Source organism: Salvia miltiorrhiza, chromosome 8, assembly GCF_028751815.1.
Source record: "Salvia miltiorrhiza cultivar Shanhuang (shh) chromosome 8, IMPLAD_Smil_shh, whole genome shotgun sequence".
Classification (NCBI taxonomy): Eukaryota; Viridiplantae; Streptophyta; class Magnoliopsida; order Lamiales; family Lamiaceae; genus Salvia; species Salvia miltiorrhiza.
In genome coordinates this window covers 28368149-28393654 of record NC_080394.1, presented here as the reverse complement: position 1 = coordinate 28393654, position 25506 = coordinate 28368149, and the positions used below count along the sequence as shown (strand labels likewise).

The following is a 25506-nucleotide window of genomic DNA, read 5'->3' as shown; positions in this document are numbered from 1 at the left end:
CACTTAATATCTAAAGCCTCAGGAATATCAGCCGAAACATCTAACTCAACAAGAATTCTAGCAAAGTGACCCACATGAGCCTGTGCAGACTGACCATCAATCAAGATAGGCGTACCCACTTCTCGTGCGATCCCGGAAAGAACCTCTGGGTGCCAATATTCATGTGGCAAGTTAAAGATTCTAATCCATACGTGAACAAGGGTTGAATTCGCTTTGTAGGGATCAAAATTCGGCACCCAAGCCTGGAGATGGAGTATACCTGAGCGTAGACGCCAAGTCATTTTAGCGAAGGCCGCTGCCCTATCCTCGTCGGTGGCGAAATTAAAAGTGAAGTAACCTTTTCCGAGAGGATGAATCGACCAACCAACAGACGGTTTCCAAAGCTGCTGAAGTTCCTGCCAAAGATCCGCTGCAAACCGAGGTGACTCACCTTTGCGGAGGATCAGCCGGCCGTGAACCGCATGGGCGAAACGCCGGACTTGTCGTTGGTGGAAAGAAGGCTCTAAAACAAGGCAACGTTTGAGATCCACCAACTCTGGCCGGAGGATTGTAAAGTCATGAGCGGGGACGTCCCTAGGCTTGGAAACTTGCTCTGTCGGACTGCCATCCCTAGCTTTCAGTTTATCTGCAAAAGAGACCGGCGACACCTTCGAAGCAGACGGTGGACTGAGCACATTCGGATGGGCAGTCCCGATCGAGCGAGGTGGGATCAGGCCCTTAGGACCATCGGCCTGAGTAGAGACACCGACAGTATGGGTAGTCATCACCGCAGCGATTTCCGGGAACGAAACATCATCAGTAGCTCTAGCATTCTCCGCCGAACTATCTGTGACAGTGATGCTCGGAGGCATCGTGATCCCAGACTCGGGGAAGAGAAGCGCCGTTATTACTGTCGTAGAGTTCATTGTCGTCTGATCAGTAGTGGTGAAATCCCTAGTAGAACTGTGGAGTGGCGATGATGATCGACTGACAGGAGCAAAGTTATTAGACACAATCGGGTAATTTTGGAGGGGAGGCTGGAGCGATGCCATTTCTCACAAACGGAGGCAATCTGTGACGACGTCGCCGCTTTCCTTCGACGCAGCTTTGAGCTGCGAACGTCGAGGGCCGCGCGACGTCGATGGCGTCGCTTCTCTCAAGCTGCGGTGAGGTTGCTCCGAGCGCCGGGCTGACGGGCACAGCAGCAGCGAACTGAGACGGCCGGTGTGCAGCGAGCAACGCCGGGCTGGTGGCGCGGCGAACTCGCTGCTGCCCGGCGATGAGGCGAGAGCACCGCTGCTGGACGACTGCTGCTGGATCGGCGATGCTCACGGCGCGGCGGACGCCGAGCTTGAGGGAGAAGATGGGGCCGGCCCGCTGGGAGAGGCGGTGGATGTTGCGGTGGAGCGGCTGTTTCAGGAGGTGGAGGTGGCCGATGACGGGTAGAGCCACGGCGTGGTTCGGAGGCGGGCGTGCTCTCTCTCACAAAACGCCAAAAGTGGCGTGCTCTATCTCACTTTTTCCGTTCAAAAGTGGCGTGCTCTATCTCACCTTTTATAGCTGATAAGATGAGCTTGCAATATTGGAACAATTGAATAGTTTATTGTCGGCCTACGTGGAAAGTAGAATATGGGAAAGACTAGATTGCCCTTCAGCATCGTGAAGAACATATCTGAAAACATGAATTACCTTTAGTCGTGCCAGCTCTGTAGTTACCAAAATACTCCTGCTTGTAATGTGCTACAACACCCTAGGTAGAACTCATCCTCAGAAGCCAAACTATCAAGGAGAGGGTGCCTAAGGTGTTATAAACAACACCAATGAACCCATACTTAACTGTTATGAGAGGAATTATGATTAATGTACTAAATAAATTTCTTATTTAAGGTCCGTTTTTCTATTTGGCTAAAATAGGTTTATCTAGTTATGATTTGTACAAAAGATTGGCAGTTATTGCATTAGGCATTTTCTTACTATATATATATAGTTACCTCTAAATATTTGCCATCGAAAATTAACCGCGGTGTAATTTTCACAATTAGTTTTGATGTATTAACTAATTATTCTTCTCCTGTTTTTATGGAAAACATTTCATCTCCAAGATTCATGCATGACAGTTCCACCATTGATAGCTTTATCTACTTTGAAATGATTGGTTGACTGATTTTTCCCACATACCAGAAATAAGCACCTTCTAATCCAAAAGCAATTTCCCTTCTTCCCATCCAAAATAATTCAATTGCGCGTAGTCAAATTATCTCGACGCAAAACACCAGTTCTGATCTTCATCTTCATATTCTTGATGGAGAAGTCGTGACCCTTTCACGCCCTTCTCCACCCAAACTATAGATCAACGTCCATAAATCAGAGGATTAATTAATTAGGACGAACATTAATCGAATATGGGTCAAGATGCGCCGAAAAAAATTGCAATAATTGCGGTGAGTTCTCTTCTCCTGGTGGCGCTGGTGGTGGGCCTGCTATTCGTAAGCCACGACGGGAGCGACAACAAATCGAAGGTGAAAACATCATCTTCGCAGAAGGCCATCACGGCCATCTGCCAAACCACAGATTATAAAGAGACTTGCTTCAAAAGCCTTAACGGCCACAACAGCAGCGACCCCAAAGAGCTGATCCAAGCGTCCATGCAGGCCACCATCGATTACATCAAGGCCACTCTCCATAACACCACCGCCCTCAAACAAGCTCAGACCGATCCCCGCGCCCGAGCCGCCCTCGACGCATGCGGCGAGCTCGGAAACCGCGCCATCGACGACCTCAACAGATCATTCTCCAAGTTCAGCCAGTTCGACATCACCAACGTCGACGACATCCTCTTGGAGCTGAAGACTTGGATTAGTGGCGCCATGACGCACCAAGAGACTTGCCTTGATGGCTTCGAAAAACTCCATAGTGACGCTGGAGCAAGAATGAAGGACTTACTCACCATCTCCATGCAAATGACTAGCAACGCGCTTGCTATGGTTGCTGAGATATCTACATTTCTAGAGTCCATGGGCGTCCAAGGCTACCAACAGACTAGTAGTAGTAGTCGTCGCCGTCGCCGTCTTCTCTTCCAAGAAGACCTTGTGGTGGCGGAGCACGGCAGCTGGGTGGATGCTGAGAAGCGTAGGCTCCTTGCCGTCGAAGCAGCCAAGATTAGGCCGAACATCGTCGTGGCCAAGGATGGCAGTGGCAAGTTCAAAACAATCAATGAAGCTCTCCACCACATCCCTAAACATAGTAATAAAACATTCGTTCTCTACATCAAAGAGGGGATTTACGCAGAGCAGGTACAAATCAACACCACCTATACACACCTCATGATCATCGGCGATGGCCCCACCAAGACCAGGATCACTGGAAGCTTGAACTTCGTCGACGGAGTCGGCACCTACCAAACTGCAACTGTCGGTGTGTATATGCACGTGTTAAATTCAATTCAATTCTTTCTAATCAAAAATGTTTTTGCTCAGAAAAAATCTATCAGACATATATATGTACTATACCAATTTATTGATTTCACGAAACATGTGGTTGGACCCGTTATTTTCCACAACTTTTTCTAATTTCTATGTAAAATGATAGGTCTAACTATCATGTGTAGCAAAATCAATGAACTAGTGTAGTGCAAATTTTTGGATGATATACTAACACAAATTGGATAATCCAACACAGCTGTACAAGGGGATGATTTCATAGCTCGAGACATAGCTTTCGAGAACTCAGCTGGGGCTGCAAAGCTCCAGGCCGTAGCGCTACGCGCGAGCTCAGACAAGTCGATCTACTACAACTGCCACATAGAAGCTTACCAAGACACCCTCTACACGCACGCCTATCGTCAGTTCTATAAAGACTGCCTTATCTCGGGCACAATCGACTTCATCTTTGGCGATAGCGCTGCCATTTTTCAAGGGTGCACAATGTTATTTCGAAAGCCGTTGGACAACCAACAAAACATCATAACCGCTCAAGGTAGGTTGGACGTGCGGCAGCCGACGGCGCTGGTCCTTCAAAACTGCACATTCAAAGCAGACGCGGAGCTGCAGGCAGTTAAGAACAAGATCAAGTCGTACCTGGGCAGGCCATGGAAGGAATACTCAAGGACCATCATCATGGAGTCGTTTCTCGACGATTTCATCCATCCGGAAGGATGGATGCCTTGGGACAAGACCTTCGCCTTTGAAACCCTCTTTTACACTGAATTTAACAACAGAGGCCCAGCTTCGCCCAAGGCGCAACGCGTCAAATGGCCCGGCGTCAAGGAGGTGCCGCCCAATCGTATTAAGCGTTTTACCGCTGCAGAGTTTCTCGACGGCAACCGATGGATACCTCAACATAGAGTGCCTTATGCGGCGGGATTCATCTTTCCTGTGCCTAAGGAAGATCCTAACATTAAGTACTCACCCATCTCGACGGAGGAGACGAAAGATTTGGGATCAATAGCTGAAAGAAAAAAGAAATCCGATTCTAATAACTCTAACAATAACAAAGGAAACGGTGGAACTCCAACTCATCCACCTGCATCTCCATCTCCACCTTCTTTGACTACGACTCCAACTCAGACCCCTGCTACTCCTATTGCCGCTTCTCCTAGTTACACTCCACAGTCAAGCATAGCAGCTCCACCGACACTTGCACAACAAGTACCTAGTGGAAGCGTCGTTTCTCCTTCATCTCTCGAAGTTGGCGTTGGCTCAGACGCCTCGGCTCCTATTGGTAGCTGGAATATAGAAACTGGGGAGTTGATTATAGATCTCTCTCCAGCTCCAGCTCCAGCTCCTACTCCAAGTTCGGATACATCAGAACCTCCAAGTCTCTCTCCTGCTTTGAGTCCATCTGCCACGTCTCCAGCAACCACTCCAGTTCCGACTTTAAGTCCGATGGCCGCATCACCTAGCATCACTCCAGTTTTGGCTTTGAGTCCGCTGGCTGCATCATCGGCCATCACTCCAAGCCGTGCTCCAGCGTCGTCTCCTCAATCGAGTGCACCTATTATGCCATCTCTATCTCCTAAGGGCAATCCGACTTCAACGCATCTGTCAAATGCAGTTGCTCCTTCACCTAGTGGTGGTTTGGCGCCGCCTCCTCGGAAAGCTACGACTGCTTCTCCGACTGGCGCTCCTCAGTTTCAGTTATCACCACAGACCACTCAAGCTCCTACTCTTACTGGTGCATTGTAGAACTAATTTATTAATTTTTCGGTTTCTGAAACTATACTACCAAGAATCAATACAATTCAGAATATATATAATATGCACATAAATATGTACATGCATTTGATCGTCTAACATCTAACATGATACCTTGCTATGGAAATGTTTAAACTTCAAAAATTTGCACAAAATGTTACACTAAATTACTATCGTTCTATCCTCCTTAAATAAGTGTTCTGGGAATGAAATGTATTCTTTAATATGTATTATCATGTTTTAAAATTTTAAATCTAGCCTCCCCTTCAATTTTCACATAAATTAAGGAAATGGATTTATTTTTCTTTGAAAGATACAATTTATATGCATTTTTCTATTTTATACCTATTAATTTACTATTCTATGTATCACTCTCATAAATAATGAATAAAATCATTTTAGTATAACGAAGTTTTAATACAATTTTATTTCAAAAAATAAAGTATATTTAGGAATATTTTTAAAAATAATAAAGTACTAATTTAATAGGACAATGAAATTTATGAGCATAATGTCAAACTTATCATTTTACTTTTATTTTTAAAATATCTAGTATTCTTTTTTGGATCATGTTGGATCGCAACCATTCTATTTCAAATTGATTTTGCAACACGGATTAATGGTAGAAGCCTCAATGTCATGTTGTTTTACGCACTTCATCAGTCATCACTAAATAAAAACGACGACTATAATATTAGTGGCATCTTAAAATCACATCCTTTTAAAATCTTTGAATTCTCCTCCATTTTAATTATCTTGACAAGTAATCCCATATTGGTGGAGTGATTAAAATTAACACACATTGCTAATTTAATTTAATCAAATCTACTTAGTTAAATAAAAATTTTATTTAATTTTATTTTGAAAAATAAATAATTTAGACCAAATAAATTATTTCTTCAATTTGATTTGAGCATAAAATTAAATATTTAATCATAGTGTATTTTCTCATCCCACACTAATTTTTTTTATGAGATTTCACCAAATAAAAATTTATGGAAAAAGATGCTATTACTCTATAAATCCAAAATCCAAATTTAATTGGTGGATAGTGATTAAAATTATAATACATTGTCAATTTAATTTGATCAAATAAAAAAATTATTAAATTTAATTTTAAAATGTAAACAACTTTGACAAAATAAATTATTTATTCAATTTGATTTGGCCATAAAATTAAATTACTTTTTAAAATCATTATCTTGACAAATAATTCCACGTTATTTTTTAGTAGTAATAGCATTTGCACTCTATGCAAATGGTACAATGCACATAAAATATTGAAACAATATATTCACATGGCCATTTGAAGAGGAAAATACAATATTTTTACGTATTAGACTATCCTTAATTAGGGCAGACCAAATTAGGGTCGAATTCGGGTTTGCGTGCGGGTTAGGCACACATGACACTATTAGAGCATCTCCAATGCTTGTTGCTTAGAGGGGTGTCTTAGGAGTGGGCCCCACCTAAGACACACCCCTCTCCAATGCATTGTGTCTTAGGTGGGTGCTTAGATCCCCATTTCCACAAAATTCATATTTCTACACTTTTATTTTTAAAATTCAAATTTTATTAAAATTAAAATTCTACATTACAATAATTTAAATAAAATTAAAAACATAATTAAAATACGATAATAAAATTAAAAATAACATAATTTCCTAATTTAAATAAGCCCTCGACGCTTGAGCACTTCTTGGACTAGGTGGTTGTGCAAGGCCAATTGTGCATCCGTCATACCCGTCGTGTCCTTGTTCAAGAGCTTCATATCCATCTCCTCCCGTTTCATCTCGGCTTGAATTTTTTTGACCTCGGCGATTTCCCCCGTTTTGAGAGCATGCTCCCTCATGCTTTCGGCCACCTTCTCGAGGGCGTCGGAGAACGCCGATCCTCCTCCCGAAGACCCTTCTCCCTTCTTCGCCTTGCCCTTGTCTCGCTTTGCCACTTTTTGGCCTTGGGGTCTCGCCGTGACAATCGGCTCCGAAGAAGTAGTGGTTGCTCCACCATCGGAGCCCTTCGACTTTTTGGCGGAGTGGACATCCCCGACTTGCGACGTGAATCTTTGGCATTCACGAAGCACTTTCCAAGCTTTAACGTAGGAGAATTGCTTCTTGAAATTCGCCTCGAACATCGTCTGGGCTTGTTGGAAGATTTGATCGTCGCTCATACCACTCCCCCAATTGTCCTTGCAAGTGTTGTAGAAGCCCTCGAAGAATTTTATCTCCTTTTGGACACGGACGAAGTGGGACTTGAGATGGTTCGGCTTTCGCGGCGGCGCTCCCGACGTATTGAGCGCGTTGAACTTCTCGGCGATTGCTCCCCAATATTGGAGCAACTTTTGGGAGGTTCCCAAAACAGGATTGTGGGTTGCCTCCGCCCACAATATTGCCACGAGCTCGGACTCCTCGCTAGAATATGCAGCGCGGGTGCCCTTGGCTTTCGGCTTCACCTCCTCCGGCTCTTCTTGAGCGTTGGCGTTCGCCGCCGGCGTAGGAACATTTCCCGTAGCCAAGACATTGGAGGCTTGTGAAAATGTCGTTCCGCCTTGTTGCTCGAGGTATTCATCGAATTCACAATCCATCTTTGGAAATATAGAAGAGAAAATTGTTGTTGGGAGAGAATTGTAGTTGAAGATGCTGGTGAATTTGAAAGAGTGGAAGAGTGGTATTTATAGAAGGGGAAAAAAAAAATTCAAAACAACCGTTGATAACAACGGTTGAATTTAAAAAAAAAATAACCAACGGTCGAATTAATTCAAAATTAACCAACGGTCGAATTAATTCAAAATTAACGATTTTTGTTTCTTTTTTTAAAAAATTGGGCGCGTCCTTCGGACGCGCCATACTCTCTCATCTCTCGCCCCGGGTCCAGCCTTCGACCTCGCCTCGCATCTGGCCGCGTCTCCAGCGCGCGGCCGTCTCCTTCGACGCGGGTCGATCCACGCTTCGACACAGGCGCTGCAGTTGCTCTTAGTGCCATATACTCAGTGCTGCACGAATGATACATATGGCCATATTAATGCCATTAGTGCCATATACTCTCTCATATAGTGTTGCACGAATGGTACTTATAGCCATATTAGTGCCATATACTTAGATTTTGTTTTTTCTTTTTTCGGTTGGCACATATAGCACTAATAGTGCCATATGTGCCTACTCGCGCGCAAACTCGAATTCGACCCGAATCCGGTTAAAACAGTCTTTAGACGTAATACATGGCCAAATTTTGCGTTTTTTCAATTAGTGGCCAAATATTGTGTTTCCTTCTTGAAAATGACTATTTCAAAAGCACTCTCTAAAATGTTTTATATTTCTAATATTTATATAAAATTGATACCAATTTAATTATCATATTTATAAATATAATAGAAAAATAATTTTAACTGAATATATTTGAGCTGGATATTGACAAAATAAAAATAAAGAAGAATTCACAATAATAAAAATTGATATTATGAATTTTTTTTAAAAACTTATAAAATAAAAATTAAAAAATTAGAAAATACTATATTAATTAGAAAAAATGAGAGAAGAGAGAGATTTTTTTTAAAATTGTAATTTAAATAAATATAATTTTTATATTTTAAATAAAATATTTACATAAAATATATCAAATTGAAACTATTACCATGATCTTTAATTTGATATGCATATTCAATATTTTATAATTAATCGAATTTCATAACTTCATAAAGAAATAAAATAAAAAAACAAAATGTTAAAAGAAAAGGAAATACAAAAAAATGTAACTTACAAATAAATTTTTAATTTTAATATATTTATAAAATTATCATTTAATTTTAAAGTCGGTTTGAAATTGATTTAAAATAGAAAGTTTTTTTTAATACTATCTATTATATAATAGGATTAAGCCTTAACCTACATGGCATGCTTAGAATTGCTCCATTTCAAAAACTTACCATATATATTCTTCATTATTTATTAATTAATTAACTATTACATTCCATATAAAGATTCATTAATCTTAATAAATATAATTAATTGTATATTTATATATATATATATATATATAATATTAACAATACATATAATCTAAGTTAATAAATTTTATTATTTATTTTATCTCGATAAAAATTAGATTTACATGTCTGACAAGAAAAAAAAATTATAATTTATATACGATAAATTATTTTAATTGAATGTTAGTGATTAGATGTATATTTGTTATTAATTTTATATTTCTCAATAACGTACACATTTTATGTATATGTTGCAATCTATTATATAATAGGATTAAGCCTTAACCTACATGGCATGCTTAGAATTGCTCCATTTAAGAAACTTACCATATATATTCTTCATTATTTATTAATTAATTAACTATTACATTCCATATAAAGATTCATTAATCTTAATAAATATAATTAATTGTATATATATATATATATATATAATATTAACAATACATATAATCTAAGTTAATAAATTTTATTATTTATTTTATCTCGATAAAAATTAGATTTACATGTCTGACAAGAAAAAAAAATTATAATTTATATACGATAAATTATTTTAATTGAATGTTAGTGATTAGATGTATATTTGTTATTAATTTTATATTTCTCAATAACGTACACATTTTATGTATATGTTGCAATATATTATATTATATTGTATATATATATAATATTTATATTCTTAATTTTCAATAAAATTAATTTTAAATTAAGTTTGAATTGAGACATGCACGTGTATGTAAATTATAAACGGGTCCGGTCATTGATTTACATGTTTGCATAATAAGGCACAAATTCTATAAACTGATTACTTTAAAACAAAATCTCATTTTATGTCTATCAAAATAATTAAAATTTTATTTTTATTTTTTATAAAATAAATCCATACATTTTATTTATATAGGAAAGAAAAATATATTTTTCATTTCTGCAAACTTTATTTGTTTCTGTTCGTCCATTACTACTACTATAATAATAATAATAATAATAATAATAATAATAATAATAATAATAATAATAATAATAACAATAATAATAATAATAATAATATCTATTCTATAATACGATTAGGCCTTAGCCTCGTGGCAGGCCTCAAATTCTTTCTTTTCAATCTCAATCTCCAACGTGGCATTTGAGAATCCAATCTATATATTTTCATTCTCACTTTTAAAACAAAAGTCACGCCTCCCTCTTCCTCACGCCTCCCTCTTCCTCACCCCATCGCCGCCGTCCCTGAATCCGGTCGGCGTCGTCTCCCCCTTCACTGTCTCTATCTTCTCTCAATCATTTTCTCTCTCTAAAGTCGATTGCACACTCAAATCGAGCCCTAATTCTCCCCTTAAACTGCCCGCCTCTCTCTCCCTCTAAATTCAAGCGTCGCCGTCGTCCTAAGGGCGGCGTTGCTCCGCCTCATCTCTGACTCCCTCTTCCATTCCTTAATTAGTTTGATTCTGTTTCCACTTCTAGCATAAACCCATGAGGATTCTCCATTCGAAGCAATTAATACAAGAGCCCTAAGATTTCTTTTTCCTATAACGCGTTGTCGTTCCTTCTTCTAGACTCCGGCGAAATAGTCGCCGCTGAGCTTGCGGTTCGTCCGCCGCCGAGTCACCGCTGAGCTCTGGAGTTCGTCCACCGTGCCGTCGACCCGCACCCCACCGACGACTTCTCTGTTTTGATACCTCCATTTCCTGATCTGCCGTGATTCTTCCTACACATTTATGGTAAGTATTAAATTAGTTTCCTAATTTAATAACGCGTTTCACTATTTTAAATATAGAATGATTATTATTTTAGAAAGAACAAATTTTGGAAAGAATTTTGGCATCTGCTATCAACCGTGTTGTGATTGTTGCATGGAAGCAATATGATTTATCAACTCTGATGAGGGGTGAAATATGCAAGGTCATAAGATCAGGACACGTAGCTTTGCTTGGAATACCAAAGTGGAATACCAAAGATGAGCAGCAGGGAGCAAAGAAGCTGTGAGAAATAGGCAGAGGGTTCAGAGCAGAGCTAACCAGAGCAGAGTTGGCAGAGCAAAGCTTCCAGAGCAGAGCTGCCAGAGCAAAGCTTCCAGAGCCAGAGCTAACCAGAGCAGAGCTTCCAGAGCAGAGGGCCAGAGCCAAGTTGCCAGAGCAGAGCTGCCAGAGCAGAGATGCCAGAGCAGAGATGCCAGAGCTAGAGCTAACCAGAGCAGAGTTGCCAGAGCAGAGCTTCCAGAGCAGAGCTGCCAGAGCCAGAACTAACCGGAGCAGAGCTTCCAGAGCAGAGGGCCAGAGCCAAGTTGCCAGAGCAGAGCTGGCAGAGCTAAGTCATTAAAGTCAGAGCCAGAGCCAGAGCCAAGTCGCCAGATCTAGAGTCAGAGCCAGAGCCAAATCGCCAAAGAGTAGAAGTCTGCCCCAAGGAAGGAAATCCAGAACTACTAGACAGAGCGGAATGATGAGGACAGAATCCAGCTCTGTAATTAGGGGACAACGACCTGACAAGTTATAATCTAATAATAGCCTTAATTAGTTTAATGGCGAGCATGCGGAATAGATGACCAAACGAATTTACTACTTTACCCCAACTGTAATGCCTATAAATACCTACGATGATGAAATAAAGCACACACTCTCTCTTTTACTGCTTTAAGAACTCTTCTCTTCCCTTTCTCTCTAGAGTTTGAACTAATAAAATTACATATATAAATAAAATATCTAAATTGTTAGAGTTATGTTTGTTAGATAGTTGACAATTGGAGTCATGGTTGAATATAATTTCATATTTGATGATGCTCTCTCAAACTCTAGATGAGATGATGCTCTTTCAAGTTTTGGACGAGATGATTCTCTTTCAAGTTTCAGATAAGATGATGCTCAGAAGTTAGAGATGATCTGTCAAGTTTGCGACGAGATGATGCCCACAACTTGGTTGGTCTTAAAACTCCAAATGATATGATGCTCGATAAATCAGTTATGGTCTTTTAAATATGAGGCGAGATTATTTTCATAATTAGTTATGCTTTTAGAAGTTTGGAATTATATAATACTCACAATTCAATTATGATTTTTCAAACTCCATATAAAATTATGGTCAAAAGGCAAAATAAAAAAAAATTGAAGAAAATTAATAAATCTTGTAACAACAAATGCAACAAATCAATCCTCCATCATACCTATGTCAAATTTATATGTATTTCTACTCTCTTTATTTTCTTACGCGTCAACTTTTTATAAAATTTCATATGAAAACTAATGGGTATTTTTATGATCTCAATAAAATTAATAATTTAATTGCTAAAAGTTGTTGAGATTAATATAATTTAAAATGTATTACTAATATAATTTAATTTAATTAATTATATAAATAATTTACATAAAAAAATATTTTATATAATTATCATAAGAATAACATAAAATATATAAATTACAAGAAAATATGTACCCGTCGAATTTCGACGGGTAATACACTAGTTATATAGATAGATATATCATAGATGGCTAATACAAGAGAGCCTTGACTTAGCAAAATTCGGAACGACGTAGTATTATCCCGTAACACAAGCCCTAATAAATAGTGTATGAGCAAGCGACGATCATTAAGAAGCCCAAATAATCAAAATGGCAGCATCTTCGTCCTCAACGACGTCGTCTTCCTCCTCCGACGAGTCTCGCCGCCGACGCCGGCTTCGTCGCCGCCAAAAAACCGACGAAGACCCTCTCAAAGTAAGGAAAAGAAGCCGCTCCCACACAAAACGTCGCCGTAGGCGTCAATCGCTCTCTTCTTCAGAAAGCTACACCTCTTCCTCTGAAGACTACAGGTCATACATAAATAAAAGTTTGTTATAAAGTTCCGTACTGAATCTGTATTCTTATGGATCTCAATTTAGGTTTTTTCGTATTTATCTTTTCATTTTCCTGATTTAAAGCTAAATTCATGCTTGATAGGATTGGTTTTGTATGTGTAAGCCTGTAGGGTATGTTGATAAGTAGATTTTTCAACTTTAGGGTCCGATTTGAAACTCAAGTGATTGGGCCAGATAATTTCTCTCGGAATTAACTTGAATTTGTATTTCCCTTATAGGTTGATGGCTAATTTGATTTTTCCAAATTTGTCTATAACTTTTGATGATTGAAAAAGGTTTTCGGTTGAACATTGGAGCAATTTATATAATCAGACAACTTTTGGTTGGATCCGATTTGCTTTTTGTTACTTGTGAAAAAAGAAAAATTGACCTTGCTACTACATTATGTTGTCGAGAATGAAATGAATGAAATTTTGATTCCCCCATTGAATGGTGGGATTACTTGAGCGTTTTAGAAGAAGCTTATCGTGTTTCTCAAGAATGTTATTGAAGTGGATGTATTTGTAGGAAACGTATTGGAGAAGGTGATGCAAGTTTAACTTGAGAGAATGTAAGTTTTAAAAATAGGTTTGGAATAGGAATCCCAAAGCACGGACTTCTTTATCTTAGAAAATCAAAGATCTAGCTATTTTAGAGTTAGAAAAAAAAATTGAGGATAAAAAATATAGTGCTGTGGAAGTATTAATTAGTTTGAGTGAATTCAATGAATATACCTGCAAGAAAAGTTGCATCCCATGTTTTTAAATTTGATCATATATTACCAATTCAATGGTGATTTCGTGATTGGGAAAATGACTTAAGCCAAGGATAACATAGTGTTACTTGTGATGCTGTTGCTCATTGTGATTCTGTTTTAACTGCCCTATTTTCTTGCTATTGATTTTCAGTCCATCAACTTGTTATATAAATGTCTGTCATTTCTTTTGTTTTCATGCTTGGTCAAGAAAAGTAATTCTAATTGTATCCATCTCTTAGAAACCTCTGGATAAACGTTAATGGGTTCAATATTTCAAGGGTTCCCCTTCGAATTCTTCAGATAAAAGGACTTTTCTTACTAGGTTTTCTTCTGCACCACTGAAGTGGTTAGTGTTGCAGCCTGCAGGACCAAGCCAATTACATATTAAGGCATAATATATAGCCCACGATTATCTTTTTCAATCTTGCCAATTAAGCATGTGGAATAGGAAATTGTATTGTTTTCAATTATAAGTGTTATGACAGAGAGCATGCAGTGTCTTTCAAGAAAAAGTTAATGGACACATAAGATAAGTGTGTATTTAATGTAGCACACTCATACATTTTAGGTTGAAAATTAACTTGCATATATTTTGTGCAATAATTTTTAGATTATTATTGAAAATGAAGTGGTGCTGTTATGTATGAAAATCAACATTTTAATCTTTTCAGATCTTGTGCTCTTTTGTCACTGAAAAATGCTCTTTAGAAATGTTTTTCACACGCTTTGTTATTTTACTTTAGCTATGAAATGGGACTGATGGCATATGGACTTCTCTTCTGAATTCATGTTATTTGCTTTTGTGAATTCCAGTTCTTCTGACAGTGAAGAACATGCATCCCATCATTCAAAGCGACATAAAAGGGTTGAAAAATCAAAGAAGGTGATCTTGAGGGAATTTGCTTACTTGTTGATTAGCACTTATCTTGTCACACATTATTGCTTGTTTACTGGTTGGCTGCATTACAGAAGAAAGACAAAGAGAAAAAGAAAGGTCATAGACATGAACGCCATAAACTGAAAGATAAAGAGGTATAAAATTATTTCTTTTGCTCATAGGATCTTCATTTTATGATAAGACTTCATTCTGAACCATATCAAAAAGTTTTTTGTTGAAGTGGATATTGTTATGCTCTTAAGGTGGAATCATGGTTGTCTTTTCTTCATTGGCACATAATGATTTTTCAATATGAGATTCTTATGTTACTTTCTGCCTTTCATTAATGGCTCTTCGAAATTGGAGCTGGTGTCTGTGACATGGTGATCCTGGATGTTTCTGGCTTGGTTTTGTCATGCCAATGTGAGCTATATACAGAAGAAGCAGGGAAGTAGTGGTCCTGTGCAGCTTTCCAAGGTTTTTATTTTACTTTCTAAATGCTATTCTGCGCTGCTTGCATCCTTGCCGATTTAGATATTTCACATTATATGATTTAAAGGTGAGAACATCTATGTTTCCTGATGTATACTATGTTTATTCAGTTCTTGGGAAAAGACAAAGATGACAGTTCTCGTCGCAGTGCCGTCTCTGGGAAAAAGGTATGACTCATTCCTTCCTCTGCATATGCAGCATATGTGCATGGAAGCATTTATGTGTTATTTTTGTTCAACAACATTCAAAAATATTAACTTATTCTTGCATTCTTTATGGTTCACAATGGTGCCTATGAACCTCATCAGCTTAATATCTGTATGTAAGAATTGCATCAATAAAAATTAAACTAGCATGAATTTTAGGGATTTTTCTTGTGGTTATTTGGTAAACCTCAAATATTGGCTCATACTCCCTCCGTCCCACAAGAGTGTGCATCACTTTTGGTGGCACATGTTTAATAAAATGTTAGATGAGTGTATTAGGAGTGGAGAAAGTGATCCATTATAAAGTAAGAGTAAGAAATAAGGAGTTAGTGATGAGGTAGTGTCTAAAAATGGCAAATGCACGCTCTCGTGGACGTCCCAAAATAGAAAGAAATGCACACTCTTATGGGATGGAGGGAGTATTATAATTTAAATCGTATGAATGATGTCAATAAAATTATCAGCAGTGGGCCAAAAGTACATCTTTGAAATTAGACTTGCCTGGAATTGGTGCAGAACCATGTAGAATATCCACAGCCTCTAATATCTATTGGCATCTTATCTTATCTATGCCCTTATGTTGAGTCTTTGGTAGTGTTGTTTGCAAGAACTACACGCCTGAGGTTAATGTCCATGTATTAAATGTTTAAAACCCATGATGAGGTGCTTTTAGTAAATTACTTCCTGGATATCATGATTTATATTTAAATCTTAAGAATTATTTCCTCTATCATTGAAAAGCATTGCCAATCTAGGTACCCAATAAACTTTAAAGGCGAAATAGTTTAGCATTTAATTGTATATATGCATTTTCCTTCTATTTTTATATTCAGCTGCCCCCCACCTAAAAAAAACCACATTTAGTTTTGATGGCAAAGCATAATACTGGTGAGCTAGAAGGATGAAACAACAGTCCAAGTTTACTTCTAAATCCAAGCATTAGTATAAGGAAGTCAATTTTGATTGACATTTAATAGTAAAATACTAAAAGTGTTTTTCGCTTTTAGAGTTTGTTCATGATTCTTGTATAAGCTGCTGAGGTATAATTATGAGATGAAATACTTTAAGGTTTAGTTACTTACACCAGCTTTTATGATATGAGATGCTTTTAAGACTTGCAATTTGGTCAGCTCCATGCTAGATCTAACAGAAAGAGCGGTTAGTGTTATTTTAGAGTTGTAGGTATTGTTAATGGAAAAAGGTGTAGTTTCCTAGGTGCTGTTAGTGTGAGGGAGGTGGATGTAATTTGAAAAGTTAAGGGGTTTTACTTTAATTTACACAGAACTGCATGGAATGCTTACGCTCATGTCCTTGTGTTAGTATAGGGGAGCTGAGCGTAATTTCGAGAAGTTGATAGGGTTACCCTTATTTCTATAGAACCTCTTGTAAGGTTTATTCTATAAAATTGAATAATTTGCTGGCGTAAGCTAGTTATTCTCCATCCATTAAAGAAAGCAGCATTTACTACATTAGGTTGTTATTAACCTAATAAATATGAGTATAAGTCGTTGTCACACTTCCTTTGTAGATATTACTGAAGCTAGATAAAACAAAGGAAGACAAGTTGGCAGAGAACAACCGGAATGAGCTATTGAAGTTCTTGAATGCTAGTTATGATTGATGATGTTAATCAGCATATATATTCTGTTCATCGTGGGGCATGAGTTGAGATTTGCTCTATGTAATATTCACTGTTGTTTGTGGGGTAATATCATTATACAACCTTTGCTGGTCAAGTTGTTGGCCTTTGGCGAGCCATTCAGGTTTGATGTTATATGGTATGTCTAGGATGAATTTCTTGGTATCTTCGTATTAACAGCTTTGGAAAATGGAACTTATTTATTGAAATGTTTTGTGGCCATTGTTGACGGTGAAATTTTATTCATAGCTGCAGGATTTGATCCATTATAAACTGGCTTGGCTGTATACTAGGTTCTACTATATTGGATAGCTGTGTGTTTTCAACTTCTTTTCATGTTTTTGTGCCATTGCATTAAGATTTTTTGTCCTTAATCATTCAAAGGAATGGTTGGTGGGGGAGTAAGAGAAAGACTAGGGTCAATAGTATAAGTACATTCTAAACGTTTTCCTTGGGTAAAAATGTTAATAAAATAAATGAAGAGAAATACAATTTAGTTTCTTTGTCTTAATTTAATAAGCTATATTTTCTTATTTGGACGTGTCATTTTATTATGATACTTCATAAAATGTAAAATCAATACATAATAAGTATCTTACATAATTCATAAATAATCATCTTCCTTTTTTTTTGACAAATATATCATCAAAAGAAAAATTATTTTATCTTGCATGGTTTATTCGTTTTTTAACATTTGTGTCTGGGTCTTGTGGTCTATTAATTTGAGATAGAGTGGGTATTAGAATGGTATACCCAAAAGAGACGTTTGATTTGGGCGATAATACATAACTGATAAAATAATTTGACTTAATAAAATATTTGGTTTGCATAATTCGTCTCTTGATGAATAAATCAGCTCGTATCCAAAATTAGATGGATTATTTAATTATTCTCTAATGATATTAATTTTATCTAATCTCATTCAGCGAATCAAACGCCCTTAAAGAAATACAACCCCATGAGTTGTGGAAGAGAAAAAAATCCAAAGAACACGAACCCATCTTAAGATGAATCGGCCTTATTAAAATTTTGCAAGGTTATGAACTAATTGGTCGTCGAAAATTAGAAAGTGGTTGAAGCAGAAGTAGGGGTGGATCAGTACGTTATGTCGACAAGTTTTCGCCGTATCATATATCATACGATAAATTGTAGTACGTTATTGTACTAAACTCTTCGGTATATCGAATTATGGTATGAACTTTTTCATATCAATGCCGTACGACATACCGAAATTTGGAATATTATACTTTACGGTATATTGAAATTATAGATATACAAATATAACATAGATGTAACTTATTCTAAATTTATAGTTATTCTAGAATTATAATTATAGTCTATAGATATTCAAATATAACTATATATAGCTCATACTTATATATTATGCTCCCTCTTCCACGAAAAACGGGGCACATTCTTTGGGCACGTGTTTTAATAAAATGGGTGGTTAGTAGAGAAAGAGTTCCACCATTGTATGAAATGAGTAGTTGAGGTTAAATTAAAGATGATTATATATATATATATATATATATATATATATATAAATTGTTTTTGTAAAGATAAAAATATAAGAAAAAAAGGTGGATCCATGTACTAAAATGAAAAATGCCTCATTTTTTATGGACACCAAATATAATCATTATGCCTCATTTTTGTGGACGAATGAAGTATTTGTTTGCTTTACAAAGTCCTTTAGTTAAATAAATGTAACTAATTTTATATTTACTCGATGTGTTTACATTTTAAAGTCTGAATAAAGTTATAAACTTATAATAATTTTTTTATCTAATAGTTAATTAGTTTAATACAGTTAATATAGTATTTTATAAGTTGTCATTAATTTTTTAATAATTATAAAAAAACATTTTATAATTGTATATATATATATATATGCATATATATTTGTAAGAACGTGAGAACCATTATAATTAGGGGTTAATTGCCGTAAAATTCAAAAGTTTTTCGAAATTTCGCGATATTCTCACAAATTTAAAAATCAAGAATTTGTTCTTAATGTTCCCAAAATTTAAAAATTCTCCTAATTTGAAGCTGACATGGACACCAAAATATCCAACGTAGCGATGTCGGCCGGCTAAAAGAATGACGTCGTTTTGATTTTCAACTACAAAAAAAAATAAAAATAAAAATTGGGGCGAAGTCACCCTCTAAACTAGAACACGCCGCCGCCACCGAACTTTGGACTCCCACCGTCTCCCTTTCTTATCTCCGGCCGCTGCCGCCCATGTCCCCTGTTCTCAACTGACAACAACAACAACACACACACATGCACACACACACACATAGTACAGGCAGCGCACACACTCACAGATCCCGCTGTCCCCTCTTTCTTTTCAGGCGAAATCCGCCACTTCCCGGTCACCCTCTGAAACTCCGACGACACGTCGGTCACCGTCTCCCTCCTTGGTCCCTAAATCGCGGTTTCAATATTGCGCCCTAGCCACCATCATCTCCACCTTTGCCTTTTCCGACCTAGTAAAAAAGGCCCAAGATTCCGGCTTCAAAGTCGAGCTCATCACAATCGGATTCCCTCACAGAGATTTCAGCCTCCCCGACCACATCGTGAGCCTCGATCAAGTCACCTCCAACGCAAACTCGCGAAGCTCCTCCCCAAGTTCTTCAAAGCCCTCTCTCTCATCCAACAACCCGTCGACGACCTCACCCAACGCCTCAACCCCATCTGCTTCGTCTCTGACATGTTCCTACCGTGGACGATCAGAGGCGGCGGCGAATTTGATGGAGCAAAGAGAGAGATCGAGAAGAAGAGGGATGGATTCGGGGGAGAGGGTATGGTGTTTGGGGTAGGCGAGGGGTTTTTTGGTGGGGAGAGAGAGGAGGGGGGAGGGGGTTGGTTAGGGTGTTTGGGGCTAGGTGATTTTTGATTTTCTTTTAAATTAATTATAAATAAATAAGATTATTAAATAAAATAAAATAACGACATGTCACAGCTGATTGGCATGTAATTGACATGTCATAGGTGTTTGCCATGTCATCTCTTCGGATTTTTTTAATTTTGAGAATATTAAGAACAAATTATTGATTCATGTATTTCTACGCCGAATTTAAATTGATGAGAATATTGTGAAATTTCGAAAAGCTTTTGAATTTTATGGCAATTAACCTTTATAATTAGTGCATCCGCCGTAAATATTAATACATTTGAAAAAATAAAACATCGCTCACTCCTGAATTCAAACTCATGTGATGCATTCATTTACCAAGATGATGCATACACTGTAGATCTTGATGATTGAAGATTGAAAATACTTTATATATATATATATATATATATATATATATATATATAGGGTTGGGTTCCGGTGGATCCCTAAGCTGATAATAGATCCGTAGATCCAAATCTAGACCACACATTTATGACATGTGGCGCATCAAGATGGTGACACGTGGCAAGGCATTTCAAGGCAAAATCTGGAGAGGGGTAAAATTGGAATGTAATTTTCGAAAAAAAAAAAATTAGATTTTCTCAAAATATGTATATTTTAAATGCATAAAGTTTCATACGAGAATGCATGAACTTTCATATAAAAATGCATAAAGTTTCATATAAAAATGCATAAGATTTCACCCCACCCCAACACCACCCCCCACACCCCTGAACCCCACCCCACCCCAGAACCCTACCCCCCACCCCCTACCCCCCACCCCCCCGAAAAAAAAAAATTTATTTTTTTAAAAACTGATTTTCTGACCACCCACCCACCCACCCCCACAATTTTTTTTTATTTTTTATTTTCTCAAAAATTGATTTTCTGACCACTGACCCCCCCACCCACCCACCCACCCCACCCCACCCCCCAATTTTTTTTTTGAAAATCAATTTTGAAAAAAAATAAAAAAATAATTTTTTTTTGGGGGGGTGGGTGGGTGGGTGGGGGTGGGCCAGCAATCAGAAAATCAGTTTTTGAAATTTTTTTTTTTTTTTTGGGGTGGGGGGTGGGTGGGGTGGGGGGGGGGCAGGGGCAGGGGTGGGGTGGCGAAACTACCAGATTTATTAAAATGAAATGCATTTTTTGTATAATTTAATGCATTTTTATGTGAAAACTTTATGCATTTTTGTTTGATTTTATATGCATGTGAAACATGCCTATTTTTGGGGGGTGGTAATGGGGAGGGTTGGGGGGTGGTGTGGGCTGGATTGGGGGGTGGTATGGGGTGGGGTGGTGAAAATACCAAAATTGAAAAAATTAAATGCATTTTTCTGTTCAAAGTTATGCATTTCATGTGAAAACTTTATGCATCTTTGTGTGAAACTATATGCATCTAAAATATATCTATTTTGAGAAAATCTAAAAAAAAATATATTTTTTTAATTATTAAATCCGAAAATTACATTCCAATTTTACCCCTCCAGATTTTGCCTTGGAATCCTTGCCACGTGTCACCATCTTGATGCACCACATGTCATAAATGTGTGGTCAAGATTTGGATCTAGGGATCTATTATAAGCATTGGGATCTATATGATCCCATTCCTATATATATATATATATATATATATACATATATAGGGTGTGGTTCTAGAGAGAACTACATTATTTGTGAGAACGGGAGAACCATCAAATCTAATGCATCCACTGTAAAAATTAATGCATTTGCTGTTAAAATTAATGCACTAAAAAATTTAAAAAAAAATGCTCCCTTCAGGATTCGAACCCAGGATCTGCATTCATCCAACAAGATGACGCATCCACCGTAGATCTCCATGATCGAATGGCTGAAAATGGTTCTCCGGTCTTCTTTTATTTATGGTTCTTTCTTGAACCTCTCCCTATATATATATATATATATATATATATATATATATATATATAGGGTGTGGTTATAGTGAGAACCACACTTATCGTGAGAACATAAGAACCATTAAAATCAATGCATCTACTATATAAATTAATGCATTCGATATTAAATTTAATGCATCCGAAAATAATAAATTTTTTGCTCCGTTCAGGATTCGAACCCAGGATCTGCATTCATCCACCAAGATGATGCATCCACCGTAGATCTTGATGATCGAATGGTTTAAAATGATTCTCTGTTCTAATTTTATTTAGTGGTTCTTATTTGAACCTCTCCCTATATATATATATATATATATATATATATATATATAGAGAGAGAGAGAGAGAGAAGGGTTCAACAGAGAAGCTAAATATTGTGGAGAATAGAGAATTCGTAAAATAAAAACGAACAGATCTATAATTTTGTTGAACAAATCAATGTACCGCATGAACAACAATTTGCCCCGGGTTCGAATCCTGCTGGTGGCGAGTTTTTCTCTATTTTTACTAAATACGTCTGTTCATTACTTATGTTGATCTGTTCGTAAAATATATAGATTTGTTTATGATGAATAAAAAGATAATTCTCAACTATATAGGGTCAGCTTCAATGGAGACCACTTCCCTATATAGAGAATAGAGACCAAATCAGAGCCATTGATCTCACCAAAATCAATGAATAAGATTAATATGAATTCTTCAAGTTTAGAAAATCCCGTAAATTCCTCATTTTTCAATTTTGGGAACCAATGAACACTATTATAAACTTACGAACATACTAATGTTCGTCGATGTGTTCGTATAAAAAACAAATGAACATACTAATGTTCGTCGATATGTTCGTATAAAAACAAATGAACATACAAATAAAAATACTTATGTTCGTAAGTTCATAATAATGTTCGTTTGTTCCCAGAATTGGAAAATGAGGAATTTACGGGATTTTTTAAACTTGAAGAATTCGGATGAATCTGATTCATTGATTTTGGTGAGATCAATGACTCTGATTTGATCTTTATTCTCTACATAGGGGAATGATCTCCATTGAACTCTTCATTATATATATATTGTGATCCTCAAACTTGGATCTAGATTAGAAAATCATGGAAAATATATATTCTTCAAACGGTTTTTGTTCGTATTGGCATGGTATTTTCAATTTCTGTGTTGCTTTAATAAAATTTATTTACGCAACCTCCCCCGCCCCAAAACCCATATTATGATAAATGATAATTAGTCGTCGCAACTGCACCCTAATTTTTAATTCCCCTTTTTTGGTCATCTAGGGTTCCATTCGAAGGGCCCAGCCCACTCTCTCTCTCTCTCTATAAAGAAGCAGAGTTGATCCTATGGTTCTCCACTTCTTTTGCCTGCCTCCTTTAATTTCAACTGCTTCCAACCTGAGTTACGATTGGTCTATGGTTCCCTACTTCTTTTGCCGCCCTCCTTTAATTTCAACTACTTCCTACCTGACTTAATTCCCATGCGTTTAGGTTTTCTTCTGTTCAATCTCAATTTCTCGCCGCACATAGTTCTTCTCCGGAATGTTTACTTCTGTGATTCCCGAGATTTTATTTGTGCGCACAGAAAAACTTTGCTCCAATCTGCTTGAGCCCTCTCCTTTCTAAATCCCTGGAGTTGCGCTTCAATGTTATTGGATGACACGCCATTTTTATTTTTCCCCTTCCACCTAAATTTGTTGATTTAAGGTTGATTACTTCCTCTGGGAAAAAAAATTATATTACTCCACTTCTTTTTTTTTTTGTCACAACATTGTTAGATGGTGCATTTTCAATCAAACATTAATTTGTTAATTTTATTTTAATTTTTAATATTATCAGTCTTTGTATAATTAAACAAGTGTGGTGCTTAATAATATTAACGTCAATTGATGCAAAAAGTTTAAAATCCTTTCCAAATAATAAATTCGTTAGTTATGATTGATCGGAAATTTTGGGGTGTGATTTTTGTGTGATCCAATGATGGCATGTATCTTTGAGACCTGATTGTCAATTTGATGACAACTATAAGCATTTTCGCTGAGGATGTCACCGCAAATACAAATATTGTTTTTGTTTTCATAAATAAGTTTTTTATTATAATTTCTCATTTATGTTATTTAGTAAAAAATTTAAGTTCAATTAGTTTTATGGAAGGTTGAAATGATGATCGCACTGGGCTCTGAGCAATTAAAACTGCGATATTGATGGACAATGCAGCCTAGAAAGCTAAATCTGATCTTTATATTCTTGATTTTGTTTTGTAAAATTGATGAATTTGTGATATTAAACTGCAATATTATATAAACGTGTAATTTTGAAAAGATAAACCCAATTAAAGTCACACTTCACGAATCACGTCCTACTGAATCAGCTGAGTTCGTTTTGGTACCAACAATTATTATATTCTTTTTTTTTAGGATAAAATTATAAAAACAGGACATTTCGTTTGAGACAACTCAAAAAGGAAAACATGACATTTCGTTTGGGACAGATGGAGTATAATATAAGAAAATATTAACAAATTTATAACTTGTGATAATATTATGATCAATTGAAGTGAAAAAATGGAAAAAGGGACATCGCTAGAAAATTTAATAGTTTCTAACAAAAAGAACGTGTGTAAAGAGTGAAAAATGAGGAAAACGTGTGTATTCCATCATTTTTCATCAAAGAAAATGCACCCTAAGATTAATTTTACCCTCGATTTTATTGTTGTTTAGATTATGAAAAACTTGGTGAGGATGAAAATGAATAATGGAATTAATTGAGAACTGAGAGAGAAGATGGCTACTGGCTTGCTTGTGGTGTCGACTCTATTTTGAAAGTAAAGACGAATGTCCGATTTAAATAACCAATTAGTTCAAGTATTCTTGTGTGATTATTGTTAAAAGAAAATTTTGGTGAAGATCAGAATAGTTTAAAATATACTATCTCCGTCCACGAGATGAGTATTCATTTGGGGGTGATTCATGTTTTAAGAAATTGATTAAGTTTGTGTGAGGGGAATAAAGGGCCGACTTTTATTGTGAATGAGATGTGTGTGGTACATTTACCGAAAAAGGAAATGAGTACTCATTTGGTGGACATACCAAAAAGGAAATATTAGTACTCATTTCGTGGATGAGGAGAGTAATACTCCCTATCTACTTGTGTATAAGTTGATAATATAATTTTGAAAAGGTTGAGTTATGAAAATAAATAAACTCTGATATTTTTTTTTGAATTACATGATATATATATATATATATATATATATATATATATATAGGGGGCGGTTATTCAATAAACCACCCTTATTTTAAGAATTACGAACCAGCAAAAATGCATGAATTTTATGTATAACACGCATGAATAAACTGTATAAAGGCATGAATTGCGAAAAATAATTTTTTGCTACCTCGAACTCAGGACCATGAATTTATCCAACAAGGTGATGAATCAACCGTAGATCTTGATGATCTAAGGGCTGAAAATGGTTCCTAATTTATATTTTAAGAAGCGTTCTTATTTTAGCCTTCCCCTATATATATATATATATAGGAATGGGATCATTTTAGCCACATGTCATAAATGTGTGGTCTAGATTTGAATCTACGAATCTATTATAAGTTTGGATACTACCAAAACCCAACCCTATATATATATAACTACATATGTTACACGCAAGCGAAATTGAACTCTACACAAAGATTGAAAAAATATTACACCGCACGCAAATTTCATTGGCAAAATTTGATA

General features: G+C 36.6%; 2 protein-coding genes and 2 non-coding genes across 4 annotated transcripts; all 4 read left to right on the top strand.

Annotated features, from left to right (window-relative positions):
• The first annotated feature begins 2135 nt into the window (after positions 1-2135).
• On the top strand, positions 2136-5251 carry LOC130997468 (probable pectinesterase/pectinesterase inhibitor 58). Its single transcript, XM_057922780.1, has 2 exons — positions 2136-3393; positions 3658-5251. The coding sequence occupies exons 1-2, from the start codon at positions 2382-2384 to the stop codon at positions 5160-5162; spliced, it is 2517 nt and encodes an 838-aa protein (XP_057778763.1). The 5' UTR covers positions 2136-2381; the 3' UTR covers positions 5163-5251.
• A 7386-nt stretch (positions 5252-12637) lies between these two features.
• LOC130997467 (uncharacterized) lies at positions 12638-17159 on the top strand. The gene is made up of 6 exons (XM_057922779.1): positions 12638-12955; positions 14550-14619; positions 14706-14768; positions 15052-15090; positions 15216-15272; positions 16840-17159. Exons 1-6 carry the CDS (start codon positions 12756-12758, stop codon positions 16930-16932), a joined length of 522 nt encoding a protein of 173 aa, XP_057778762.1. The 5' UTR covers positions 12638-12755; the 3' UTR covers positions 16933-17159.
• A 6582-nt stretch (positions 17160-23741) lies between these two features.
• LOC131002061 (small nucleolar RNA R66) lies at positions 23742-23813 on the top strand. The gene has a single exon (XR_009094142.1). It is a non-coding gene; the product is annotated as a small nucleolar RNA R66 (small nucleolar RNA).
• A 111-nt stretch (positions 23814-23924) lies between these two features.
• On the top strand, positions 23925-24007 carry LOC131002079 (small nucleolar RNA snoR118). Its single transcript, XR_009094159.1, has one exon. It is a non-coding gene; the product is annotated as a small nucleolar RNA snoR118 (small nucleolar RNA).
• The last annotated feature ends 1499 nt before the right edge of the window (positions 24008-25506 follow it).

Bases quoted from the DNA above. Each gene is read 5' to 3' on its own strand.
- LOC130997468 (XM_057922780.1), top strand. From the start codon at position 2,382: ATGGGTCAAGATGCGCCGAAAAAAATTGCAATAATTGCGGTGAGTTCT. The intron at 3,394-3,657 runs GTGTGTATATGC...AATCCAACACAG, and splicing joins CTACCAAACTGCAACTGTCG to CTGTACAAGGGGATGATTTC.
- LOC130997467 (XM_057922779.1), top strand. From the start codon at position 12,756: ATGGCAGCATCTTCGTCCTCAACGACGTCGTCTTCCTCCTCCGACGAG. The intron at 14,769-15,051 runs GTATAAAATTAT...AGCTATATACAG, and splicing joins ATAAACTGAAAGATAAAGAG to AAGAAGCAGGGAAGTAGTGG. The intron at 15,273-16,839 runs GTATGACTCATT...CTTCCTTTGTAG, and splicing joins GTGCCGTCTCTGGGAAAAAG to ATATTACTGAAGCTAGATAA.